The sequence below is a fragment of the Penicillium concentricum genome (assembly GCF_028827145.1).
Source record: "Penicillium concentricum strain IBT 3081 chromosome Unknown utg000001l_segment0_segment0, whole genome shotgun sequence".
Classification (NCBI taxonomy): domain Eukaryota; kingdom Fungi; phylum Ascomycota; class Eurotiomycetes; order Eurotiales; family Aspergillaceae; genus Penicillium; species Penicillium concentricum.
The window spans coordinates 3,866,597-3,878,376 of NW_026622754.1; the positions used below are offsets into that span (position 1 = coordinate 3,866,597).

Sequence of the window (11,780 nt, forward strand, 5' to 3'; positions counted from 1 at the left end):
ATTTGGAGTCAGATTCGCGTTGATATAAGTAAAGATTGCGTTTAGATAAACATAGGCTTCTGCCAAGTGAGATACTATTGTAAGACCTTCCATATTAGGAGAAGACTATTGTAGACCCCGCAGTCATCTTCCTTATCTGCATGAGAATCTCTCAGTAGTGTGAAGACGACGGAGCTCAGAAACATTGCGCAATTTTATCTGTAAGCTAGTGGGCATCATAAGTACCTGTGCAGGACTGCGATTAGCTATGTACAGTTAATCGAGTCGCGTTGTTTATACTCTGCATTCCTTACATCTCACACGATGGCAGTAGAAAACTATAAGTCCGGCTTCGAGACAGAAACGCGAGCCACTGAGGAAAGCGACAATGAGCTTAACACCGCGCCAAAGCTCCCTGATCAATTCGCCGATGAGAGTTTTAAGCTATTCTCGAAAATCCAAGCCACAGACCCGACCCCCGAAGAAGCAATACAGATTCGCAACAAATGCTTATGGCGAATTTTACCCTTTCTTTGCATTGGATATCACTTGATGTATGTCGATAAGCAAACGGTATGTTGATTCAATTCCCGAATATGAGAGTCTAGTATTAACATGCCAGCAGCTTGGAAGTTCTGCAATCCTAGGGATTATGGAAGATGCGCATCTGAACGCGAATCAATATAACTGGCTCTCTTCAATCTTCTATTTCGGGTACCTTTTGGCCGAATGGCCACAGAATTGGGCTTTGCAGCGGTTTCCTGTTGGGAAGTGGCTGGCTGGCAATTTGATAGTATGGTAAGTTCTTCACTTGTCCTCAAATGATGGTAAATTAGTTACTGACTAGCTTCAAAGGGGCGGAATTACCCTCTTACATATACCTTGCAACAGCTTTGCGTCTCTTTTTGTTGTTCGATTTTTCCTTGGTGTAGCAGAAGCATCCATCGTTCCAGCATTCCTGCTTTCCATGTCTATGTTCTTTACTTATGGCGAGCAGGCCGTCATGATGCCAGTTATGTGGTCGATTGGTAATTCAAGTCCTATCACGTCGGGTTTGCTGTCTTATGGTGTCCTTTGGATAGAGACAGGCAGCTTTACTCCATGGAAGTGGTTCATGGGTATGTTTTCTTCCCAAGTAAACTGTTCAGGTTGTTAACTTCTATTCTAGTTATAACTGGTGTCCTCACGGTCATTTTCGGTGTCTTTGTCTATCTCTTCTTTCCCGATAGCCCTATCCATGCCAAGTTCCTGACACAAGAAGAGCGTGCAAAGGCTATTTTGCGGATAAAAGAAAACCATTCTGGAATTGAGCAAAAGCTTTTCAAAAGATATCAGTCAGACCCCATATCTAAAGAGAATCCAAGATGCACTAACTGACTAGAGTCTTAGGTTTATTGAGGCAATTCAAGACCCCAAAACATGGCTCTTCTTCCTACACGCCTGGTCCCAGGAGATGGCAAACGGAATCACAAATCAATACTCCCTGATCATCAACTCATTTGGTTTCACCGTTCTTCAAACAACACTATTAGGAACCGTGACGGGAGTGGTATCATTCTTTTCTCTTATAGCAGCTGCGATTATATTGTATCACACTAAGGTAAGCCAATTCCGCACATTCAATGTGGACGTAAACTGAAACATCCAGAACTGCCGAGCATGGGTATCACTCATTGCATACATTCCAGGTGCTCTTTCAAGTATCCTTCTACTAGGTCAGTAGTATTCTTCTTTTCGAAATGGATTACCACTACTAATTGACCCGACAGCCTTGCCCTGGTCCAATCGATGGGGTCTCATCGCTGGAATCTGGATTCGACCTACAACCGGTATCCCGTATGCCGTTGTGATGATCTGGGCTGCCAATGCGTCAGCGGGCCATACGAAGAAAACTACCGTCATTGCACTATATCATATTGGATACGGACTGGGAAATATTATCTCTCCGCAATTGTTCCGGCCGCAGTGGAAGGTGAGTTCTTCATTTGACCTGACTTCCATTATCATACTAACAATGACTCAAGCCTCGGTACAGACCAACTTGGATTATTTTGCTTGTAGTAAGTCATATTTTAGTAAAGCTACGTGCGGAATATTTGACTTACAGTTCTTAAGGTCGCTGCAATTCTTCCTTCGATCATTATCATTGCCCTTCGGATCTACCTCAGCCGAGAGAACAAACGTCGCGACAAGCTCGCAGAAACTGATCAAGTCGCTAGCAATGGGATAGTCGAGATTGTCGATTCGTATGGGGGTAAAGTCGCTCGAATCGTGGATAATAGTCAATTGGATTTGACTGACAGGGAGAATCTGACTTTGTAAGTTTTCATCGACTGGTTGGTTCTGGAAATGATCCTAATTTGAAAACAGCCGATATGTACTCTGAACTCTGATACTCTGAGGAGTTGGATACTCTCTGAATATATTCAACCTGGGGTTTGGGGGGGTTAGGAATTTGGAATTTCAATAAATAACTGCTCTTTATACCGGAATGTTACTTGTTTATATCTTTCCTATCTAAATAATCACCATGTGCTAGTTATATATAGTACCAGGTACAGGTCATTATCTTCGAATAGAGTATTCAAAATTTAATATTGATTTCAAAGCCCAGAGCACAATAAGCTTTTCTATCTGTGAGTTGTACGATCACATTCCTATGGCGTCAACCACCTAACTGCAAGGATCCGATACACAACAGTCAGCCTGAATGACGTGCCAGCCAATCTAATGATTTCCAAGCACCAGACACCTTATCTCCTCGATTCTCCTTGGATTGAATTCATTTAAATGTTAGAAGATTTCCACCGTGGCTGTGAATAAATAGTGGTTCAAACTATACAGCCATTTATAATAGCTTCACGATGGACATCCAAGAAAGACAGCCTCTCTTAAGCTCAATTCCATCGAATATTCTATCTCACAGCTCTCAACAAGAAGCACTCAACCTCTCATCCGATGAGTTCCGCACACCATACCCCGACACCCTACCAGGGACGCCCTACAGAAAGAGCATCAACTGGTCAAGCGCGTATATATTAGTCGTCTCGCGCGTGATTGGGAGCGGTATCTTTGCAACACCAGGCTCAATCGTCAAATCCGCCGGAAGTATCGGATTGACGCTACTAGTATGGCTGGTTGGGACGATATTATCAGCTTGCAGCCTAGCCGTCTCGATGGAATTCGGATGCATGCTACCTCGTTCAGGGGGAGAAAAGGTAAAAGACATTGTTGCAAGACTGCAGAGACAAGTCAGCTAAATTCATTTGCTTTTTGCGCAGGTGTACCTCGAGTATGCCTATCCCCGACCGCGGTTTCTCGCATCAAGCCTAATAACAGCCCAAGTAGTGCTCCTGGGGTTCACGGCGAGCAACTGCATTATCTTTTCAAAATACACATTCTTCGCGCTTAGTATTGAACCCACTGAGCTTCAGCATAAGATGCTCGCTGTTGGCCTCTTGACGGCCATTACTATTGTCCATGGCTGTTTCCTGAAGACTGGCATCTTTGTCCAGAATGTTCTTGGCTGGGTGAAGATCTTCCTCATTGGCGCGATGTCCTTGACGGGAATCTGGGTTGTTTTCCTCCAGTTCCATGGAGATACTGATAATATATCTCCAGTGTCAACAGTCGGCAGTTCATTCTCTTGGGATTCGATATGGGAAGGATCGAACTGGAGCTGGAGTCCGCTTTCGTCGGCTTTGTTCAAAGTCTACTATTCATATGCTGGATTGAGCAATGTGAACAATGTCCTCAGTGAGGTTCATGATCCCGTGGGAATAATAAAAACCGTTTGTCCCACTGCACTAATCACCGCCGGGGGCCTATACTTTCTTGCGAATCTTTCATACTTCCTGGTCATTCCGCTCGAAGAGATCAAAAATAACGGGGAATTAGTGGGCGCACTGTTGTTCCAAAGATTATTTGGGGATCACGTTGGAAAGATATTCTTCCCACTTGCTATTGCCATTTCAGCTGCCGGAAATGTGATGGTCGTGACCTTTGCCCTGGTACGCTTTTGGTATATATGGAATTGAAAGCTAATAAATACTAACATTGGTAGGCACGTGTGAATCAAGAGATAGCCCGACAAGGCTTTCTTCCATGGCAAAATGTTCTCTCGTCCTCGCGGCCATTTGGCACTCCACTGGGTGGACTTATTGTACATTATATCCCTTCTTTGTTGGTCCTTGCCCTACCGCCACAGGGGGACGTCTATAACTTTATTCTGGACTTGGAGGGATACCCTGGACAGATGTTTTCCTTGGCAATCACACTCGGTCTGCTGGTAGTACGATACCGGGAGCCTCATATTCCACGACCGTTCAAAGCGTGGTTGCCGGCTGTCTGGTTACGGGTGGTGGTGTGTTTAATCCTACTAGTAGCACCCTTCATCCCGCCGCCGAATTGGAAAGGAGATGTCGATTTCTTCTATGCTACCTATGCACTTGTTGGGATTGGAATGTGGGTGATAGTCTTTTTATATGAGAGTTACCTCGCTGACAAACACAGTGTACTCTTGGGGGTTCTCTACTGGTATGTCTGGACAGTGTTACTCCCACGATGGGGAGGCTACCAACTTGAGGAAGAGAAAGAAATTCTGGCCGATGGGACTAGCATCATCAAGCTTGTTCATTTATATGATAGTTGACAGCGTTGACGATGCATATTATGATCACTTCATGAGATTGATTATTGACTTCTTCACATCTGAGGAGACAATGTTGGTTCATATAATGCCGAGTCTGTCTATAAGGAAGAAACTTTTCGGTCCTTAAGAACAGTAGGCGGATAAATTCCACCGTCCTCTTGTAATGCAGATAGAAAATGGGTGAGGTCTGAGCCTACAGAGCAATCACGACAGACAAACAGTCCTCTTCCTTCCTCTCTTCTCTCTCCTTCCTCTTCCTCTCTAATTCTCTCATCTCCTTTCTTCTCCCTTCAACTTCTTCCCATAGCGGATACAGCATACGGATCTCCCTCTGTATCTGTATTTGCTAGAATCACAACTGAAATTCTTCAGCAGACTTTCCCAGCTCCTTGGGGCTGTCTTAAAACAAATCATTGCTTCGCCATGGCCTCGATGCCTCAAAATCCTCCCAGGCCGCCTCCCCCATGTCCTTCCTGGGTCTTTTCCAACACTTCCGACACCCAGTGAGTATTTCCCTCGAAGGGCTGGAAGCATCTATCTAACTAAGCCAGTGTTGCCAAAGATCGCTGTTGGTTCGGAAAAGACTACATCCCCTTCAGGTCCTATGTCACAGATATAACCGGAGGTCCCGCCGTAGTCATTGGGATGGGAACTGTCAACCTCGCCACCATGAGCTCGCCAACCCAGACCGATTCGGATTCGCACAGCTCCCTCTGCTTGAAGAACGTGTTGCATGCCCCCGCAATGCTCTGTAACATCATCGGAAGTCCAGTGGAGGACGACTACACGGTCTTTTGGGGCGGACTCTACTCTTCCTCGGATAAATCTGGTGAAATTATGAGCAAAAGCGGTCGAACTGTGGCCTACTTCAAGCCCATGGGTCAGGGCCCCAGCCTGTACCAAGTCCAATTTAGCAGGCCTCCGCTCGGTTATCAGTTCGGGATTTCACCTTTACTCCAGAACGGGCTCTACATGATCCATGCCTTCTGGCCCCAGCCTGAGCGGCAGAGGTTTGCACTCTTGAAAGCCTCCGGTCTGATTCGAGCCTCAGGCGTAGAGCCGCTGACAAGATCTGAGAAGCAATGGTTCGGGAAGAGACGCATGTCTGAGAATGGAATTCTAGTTGAATACGGGTTGAACAAGAACAGGAAGGAGCATCAAGAGGAAGGCCGTGCCATCATGCGAATTTTGAAGTCTCAGGCCGAAAATGAACTGATCATTTGATCCTGGGGAGAGCCCGTGCCTGTTGAGAGGAAGAAATCTCTTTTGAAGGTGGATGGTGATTTCCCAGGGGTAGCTGAGGAAATCGTTAAGATGACCAGTCTCCCATAGCTTCATATGATTTCGAAATACCCCAATTAAGCGACATATCACAATTACCATGCTTCCTTCATACATAGTCCGACGAAAATGTAAAATGGATTGCATGTCAAATCCGCTCCTAGTCCCAAATATTGACTGTAGATTCATTGGGCTCTGTGTCTATGTAGTTACATATTGCAGTGTCTTCGAAGAGGCCACACTTTTGTCTAAATACGGAGCACAATCTTCCCAATTTGTTTACCCTCCCAAACATATTCAACAGCCTCTTCGGCTTGCTCAAATGGAAATATTTTGTCAATGAGGCCATTCAACGGCATTTGAGCTGCTGATAGCGCAACGCAGAAGTCCTCCATATCACGCTTTGATCCTGCATTGATACCTACCTCTGTTTTGTTCGAGTCAGAATTCAGTATCCAATAATCAAGCGCCGGGGTATAAATCTCACCTCAAAATAGTCCTTCGATCGATAATGGTCGGGATCAGCTCTCGCAGGTCGTTAGGGTCCTGTCGTGAAAGATATCCGACCTGGCTGACCACGCCGCCACGTCGAGTACATCTTATGCTCTTAATTAAAGAGCTTGACCCGCCAGTTTCAACAATAATGTCCACACCGACGTCGTTGGTCAACTTGAGAATTTCTTTGTCCCACTCTGGCGTTTGAGAATAGTTTGTCGTCATGATCGGCGGGTTCGAATACTTCATCTTCATTTGTTCGAGCTTCTTGTCACTCGAAGATGTCAAAATCACCCGCAGGCCCGCGGCTCTTACAAGCTTGAGTGCAAAAACACTAACCCCTCCGGTGCCTAATTCAATTGTTAGTGCTGAACCAAGCCTCAACTCCAGGAGCAGATACCTTGAATGAACACAGTCTGCCCAATCCTCATACCCTTCAACGCCGACCAAGCGGTAACACCAGCACAAGGAATCGTAGCAGCTTCAACCCAATCAAGATAACCCGGAAGCTTACACAGAGCATCCGCGTCGAAAATAATATGATCCGCCATAACTCCATCCTCGTCAGCTGCCAGCCACGACCGCTTCACTTCACGCCCGGAAATATTCTCAGTGTCCGTAATGGGCCCGGCCCTATGCCCAACCGCCAATGTCTTCACCTTATCTCCAACGGCGAGAACCTCGCCCGCTGCATCGTTACCCAATATCCCAATTGGAACCGCTGGCCACGGGTTCCCCCCATTCGCAATGTTTGCGTCGCGGTAGTTAAGTGCTACGGCATGGACTTTGATCAAGACTGCGCTCGGTGCAAGTGGCAGCGCGAGCGCTTCCTGTACAAGCTTCAACTTCGGCTTTCCTGGAGCATAATCATCTGTTCGTCTGAAAGCGCGACGGTGGGTAACTTGAGGGCTTGTTCTGGCCACAGCAACTGGCTTGATAAACCAAGACGATTGAGCGATTAAGCGAGAGATACTGGGCTGTTCTGGGGTCATGTTTTAAATCTACATGTAGAGCAAGCACCTAAGGGTTGTCTTCCTAGGGGTCATGGGACCCGCTTGGTAGAAATGATGATATAGATCCGGCTCACTCCTTTTATTGTAATATTATAACGAGGATCACGAGCTTAACGATTTGACTTAGATACGATATACCCCATACATGAATAAGCCAAGCTAGTTCATTAAACGAACAAAAATTCTTCTTGGATAGAAGAAACCTCCTCCTTATGCGTTGAAATTACCTATGGCGCTAATCCGAAAAGAGCAAATAAAGCGCCCCCGTGCCTTGTATGCTCCCTCAAAATGATATGCCTAGGTGATGAATAAATAATGCAGACAGCGTTCAGTCGGCTATGTTAATGTTTTATATTGCCTGGGGGTTGTGCTAGAGCAGCTTATATAAAGGAAGGCTTAGGAAGCCTTGAGCAATAGAACTCAGCCTGAACACATATTAGTGTCGGAATTCCATTATTTGTATGTTCAGGTTTGTAAATGGCCCATTCGGCATTAATTACAAGTCACAGGTCAATAAATTCCTAGTTCATGTGCGACTAAGCTTGCAATAATCCAAGCCCTGCGGTAGTTAGTTAGTAGTTAGTAGTGGTAGTTGCCCATTGGCTAAGCTGATAACGAATGCAATATCAACATATCAGATACCAGATATCAGATCAAAAGGGAGCAGCCCATGATATTGTATGATATTATATGTATCATTTACTCTTCAACAAAGCGTCCTCGGCCTAATAGAACTCAGAAGAACCCCGAAGTCCTCTCGGCCCAGCGTTTTTCCTTACCAAGGCCAAGGCCAAGGCGGTCAGGTGATTGCCGATGAATTTTATCCGAGGACAAATGGTTTCCGCCTCCAGTTCACAGAGCTCCATTCTCAATTCCACATCACACTATTCATAATGTTCCAACGAACCATCCTCCGACAGGCTCAGGCCGCCCGCTCCATCCTCTCCACCTCCTCTCCCTCCACCGCATCGCTGGCGCTGCGACGGACTACACAACAACCACGTATCCCGGCTATCCGGGCATTCGCTCCCCGGTCTACCCGTCTCTACTCGACAGAGACCAAGGAAGCCACCGAAGCCGAAACCGCAGAGAACGCAGAGGCCGAGGACCCCACCAAGAAGGAGCTCGAACAGAAGACCAAGGAAGCCATTGAGTTCAAGGTAAGCTATTTCCCCATACTACCTACGGGTAGCTCCGCAGCTCTTTCGCAGACGAATATTAACCCAAACTTCGTATTAGGACAAATGGCTCCGCTCCGTCGCCGAATCCCGCAACCTCGTTGAGCGCAACAAGCGCGACATGGACGCCGCCCGCAAGTTCGCCATCCAGGGTTTCGCCAAGGACCTCCTCGACAGCATCGACAACTTTGACCGCGCGCTGCTGGCCGTGCCCGCGGAAAAGCTCGCCGTTGCCAAGACGGAAGAGAACAAGGACCTTCACGATCTCGTCGCTGGTCTCAACATGACCCAGGACATCCTCCTGAACACCCTCCAGAAGCACGGTCTCGAGCGCTTCGATCCCGCCGAGAAGGTCGACGGCAAGACCCAGAAGTTCGATGCCAACTTGCACGAGGCTACCTTCATGGCCCCAGCTGCTGGTCTTGAGGACGGCGATGTTATGCACGTCCAGAGCAAGGGCTTCAAGCTCAATGGCCGCGTTCTGCGGGTGAGTGCCATCCACTAAGACTTAAGAATCTAGAGTATTGTGACTGACTATTTTCTTCTCTCTTATAGGCCGCCAAGGTTGGTGTCGTCAAGAACGCTTAAATCGTCGGCAAAAACTTCGATTCTTAATCCTTCGACGACCTCTAATTCCGCATTTTCACTCTTCTTTACTTCTCTCTGTACCATATGTCATACATCATGATCACGATAGGGTTTTATGCTCGGATACGGCTGGCTTTTGGACCCGGGAAAATCACTCTTCCTTGCTATCTTTCTGCTTGTCTCTTGGATTCGGCTGTATGATACACCCCATGTTGCATGTGTCTGGAGGCGTACGGATTGTCCCATGTTGGTGGTGTCTTTTCACTTGTTTCGTGACTTCTGTGCCTCTATGTCCCCTGATAACTCTCTCCTCCTCGTCTGTATAATACGCACTTCTTCGGGGCACTGTTATAGCCTCTGATGTCTTCATTCTCCTTCCGTTTTTGGTAACCCCTAAATGATACTCTAATCTAATACAAAGCTGGCTATGGTGTATATCTATTGGAACTTTAGCTTAATAGTATCATATATCCATATTGGCTTAATGAGAGGAATGCTATATTTTACAGGTTCTCCATAATGATCACAGTATAGTACAAAGTATAACCCAACAATCTCCAAGCTCACCTCAGCTCAACTCCAAGCTCTCCAACTAGCTTCTCCCGGACCTTCAGATGCATCTCATTACTCTCCTCATTCGTCAAAGTCCGCTCCAAGCTACGGTAGTTGATGCGGTAGCACATGCTCTTGCGCGAAGTCTTAGGATGCGTAAACTCATCAATGAGAGTAACATCCTCAACAAGGTCCCCACCAATCCCACGAACAATCTCCATAACGTCATTCTCGTGGAAAGGCACAGCCCCACCAGCAGCACTGCTACCACCTGTCACAGCCGCAGGAGGCAGCCAGAAAGCAACATCCTTATAGCAAGCCGGGTGCTTAGAGAAAGGTTCGAAGCGGGCAATATGACCAGCGCGGAACTGCGACAAGAACCGCTCATCGCGTGACCAGAACAGTCGGATATCAGGTATGTTGAAAAGAAGCATAGCAATGCGCTCAATGCCCAGTCCAAACGCCCAACCAATGCGGTCTGGCACGTCAGAGTTGATCAACAGATCCTGCTTGATAACACCACACCCCAGAATCTCCAGCCATTCGTCTTGCCAGAACACCTCCAGTTCCCAGGATGGGCTAGTGAACGGGAAGTAAGCCTCGACCCAACGCACCTTGAGCGGCTCCTGCTCCACACCACCATTACTCGCTGCAGCGGCCTTGCTCGCTTCCGTGAAGATCTTGATGACCATGCGCTCAAGAGAACGCTTAAGGTGAGCCCCCACAGCCTCGACCTCCTCGGCGCTGTGGTGCTCATCCTGCAGCGGGTTCCGCTGCGCGTGGATAGTCGGGTTCGGGTCCTCAACCACGACGTCATGGCGCGGGATTTTCTCCACGTCTGCCATAATCTTCGCTGCTGTTTCGGCCGATGCGGAGAGTGGGTCCGTCGCTGGCCGCTTCCATAGCATCGCACCCTCCATCTGGTGGAAGACTGGGTAATGGCTGCGATCGATCGCGTCGCGACGGTAGACATCCGCGATCACGGTGTATCCAACCTCCTCGGGACGGGTGTGCTCATTGCGAGCAATTTGCTGGAAATACGCCTGCTGGTGTGCGCTTGTGTGGGTGCGCAGCACTGTCTTGTCGTTCACGTAGTAGGTATCTGTGCGGCTGCGGCCCGGGTGGTCTGGGGGGAAGCCGAGGACGTCGAAATTTTGTCTTGTTGAGACGACGGGGTTCTTCTCCGAGTAATTGCCATAGCTTGGAGCTGCGAATTGGCTTTCGATGAGTTTGCGGGTAATGGCGAGAGGGTGGTTCTCGTCGAGGTAGAGTCGTCGTCCGATATGAGATAGGATTGTATCGGGGGTGTTGGTCCACTGGTCGGTTGGGTATGTCTCCCCTTCAAGTTTGAGGCTCGAATTTTGCTGGGGTGTTTTAGAGGTAGTGGCTGCTTTCGGTTCACTCCGGCGAGCTGTAGTTGAGCTCCATTCGCGGTTGCGGGAGAGAATGGGAGTCAGTGTGAGGGAGCGCGGAATGGCGGTTTGGGGTCGGATTGAGGCAATTGACCAACGGCCACTGCTTGCGCGCAGGGCTCGACCGGTAGCGAATAGCCTCATGGTTGAGTTGGACGTTTGGCGTGAGAATTGTCTATCAACCACTATCAACACATGTTTCGGGTCGGCGAAATTAGTTCCCGAAGTACATTTCTCGAGTCAATGTGCAAAACTAAATAATTATAGAGAGCTTAGCATTTACCTATTTCTAGAATATAAAGGTTTATGATTTGAATATGCTTGAATTATCTACGGTTGCTACAGCTGGCAGCCCTAGCCATTTCACCCTCGAGATATCTAAATCGAGGTTCTCTGTGTACTATGCCGATCATCACTTTATAGATTATACATCTGTTTTAGTATACAACTTAGCTCCGAGCAAAATCAAGCACTCTAGCTAATATTGAATTCTGCTTCAGATCTTTCTTTTCAATTGTATACGTGACCCCGACCGAATATAAATACTGTCGCATTTGCGCGGAGAAAACACCCGATAAACAATATATTGAACCAAAGTAGCCCTAGTTCTAATCCTTGCGATATTTCATAC

At 47.4% G+C, this 11,780-nt stretch overlaps 6 protein-coding genes across 6 annotated transcripts; 4 read left to right on the forward strand and 2 right to left on the reverse strand.

Moving 5' to 3' along the window:
- Positions 1-303: 303 nt before the first annotated feature.
- On the forward strand, positions 304-2,301 carry N7517_001461 (Major facilitator superfamily domain general substrate transporter; the record flags this gene model as incomplete). The annotated part of the gene is made up of 9 exons (XM_056719191.1): positions 304-552; positions 605-777; positions 835-1,097; positions 1,148-1,313; positions 1,369-1,579; positions 1,628-1,694; positions 1,749-1,951; positions 2,004-2,039; positions 2,095-2,301. 9 exons carry the CDS (start codon positions 304-306, stop codon positions 2,299-2,301), a joined length of 1,575 nt encoding a protein of 524 aa, XP_056583326.1.
- Positions 2,302-2,843: 542 nt separating this feature from the next.
- N7517_001462 (putative methionine permease) lies at positions 2,844-4,630 on the forward strand (the record flags this gene model as incomplete). The annotated part of the gene is made up of 3 exons (XM_056719192.1): positions 2,844-3,197; positions 3,261-3,989; positions 4,043-4,630. 3 exons carry the CDS (start codon positions 2,844-2,846, stop codon positions 4,628-4,630), a joined length of 1,671 nt encoding a protein of 556 aa, XP_056583327.1.
- Positions 4,631-5,053: 423 nt separating this feature from the next.
- On the forward strand, positions 5,054-5,854 carry N7517_001463 (uncharacterized protein; the record flags this gene model as incomplete). The annotated part of the gene is made up of 2 exons (XM_056719193.1): positions 5,054-5,133; positions 5,182-5,854. 2 exons carry the CDS (start codon positions 5,054-5,056, stop codon positions 5,852-5,854), a joined length of 753 nt encoding a protein of 250 aa, XP_056583328.1.
- A 305-nt stretch (positions 5,855-6,159) lies between these two features.
- N7517_001464 (zinc-dependent alcohol dehydrogenase family protein) lies at positions 6,160-7,398 on the reverse strand (the record flags this gene model as incomplete). Its single annotated transcript, XM_056719194.1, has 4 exons — positions 6,160-6,278; positions 6,337-6,338; positions 6,399-6,756; positions 6,840-7,398. 4 exons carry the CDS (start codon positions 7,396-7,398, stop codon positions 6,160-6,162), a joined length of 1,038 nt encoding a protein of 345 aa, XP_056583329.1.
- Positions 7,399-8,312: 914 nt separating this feature from the next.
- grpE (mitochondrial nucleotide exchange factor MGE1) lies at positions 8,313-9,185 on the forward strand (the record flags this gene model as incomplete). The annotated part of the gene is made up of 3 exons (XM_056719195.1): positions 8,313-8,579; positions 8,659-9,084; positions 9,153-9,185. The coding sequence occupies 3 exons, from the start codon at positions 8,313-8,315 to the stop codon at positions 9,183-9,185; spliced, it is 726 nt and encodes a 241-aa protein (XP_056583330.1).
- A 563-nt stretch (positions 9,186-9,748) lies between these two features.
- On the reverse strand, positions 9,749-11,293 carry N7517_001466 (phenylalanine--tRNA ligase; the record flags this gene model as incomplete). The annotated part of the gene is made up of 1 exon (XM_056719196.1): positions 9,749-11,293. The coding sequence occupies one exon, from the start codon at positions 11,291-11,293 to the stop codon at positions 9,749-9,751; it is 1,545 nt and encodes a 514-aa protein (XP_056583331.1).
- Between the last annotated feature and the right edge of the window lie 487 nt (positions 11,294-11,780).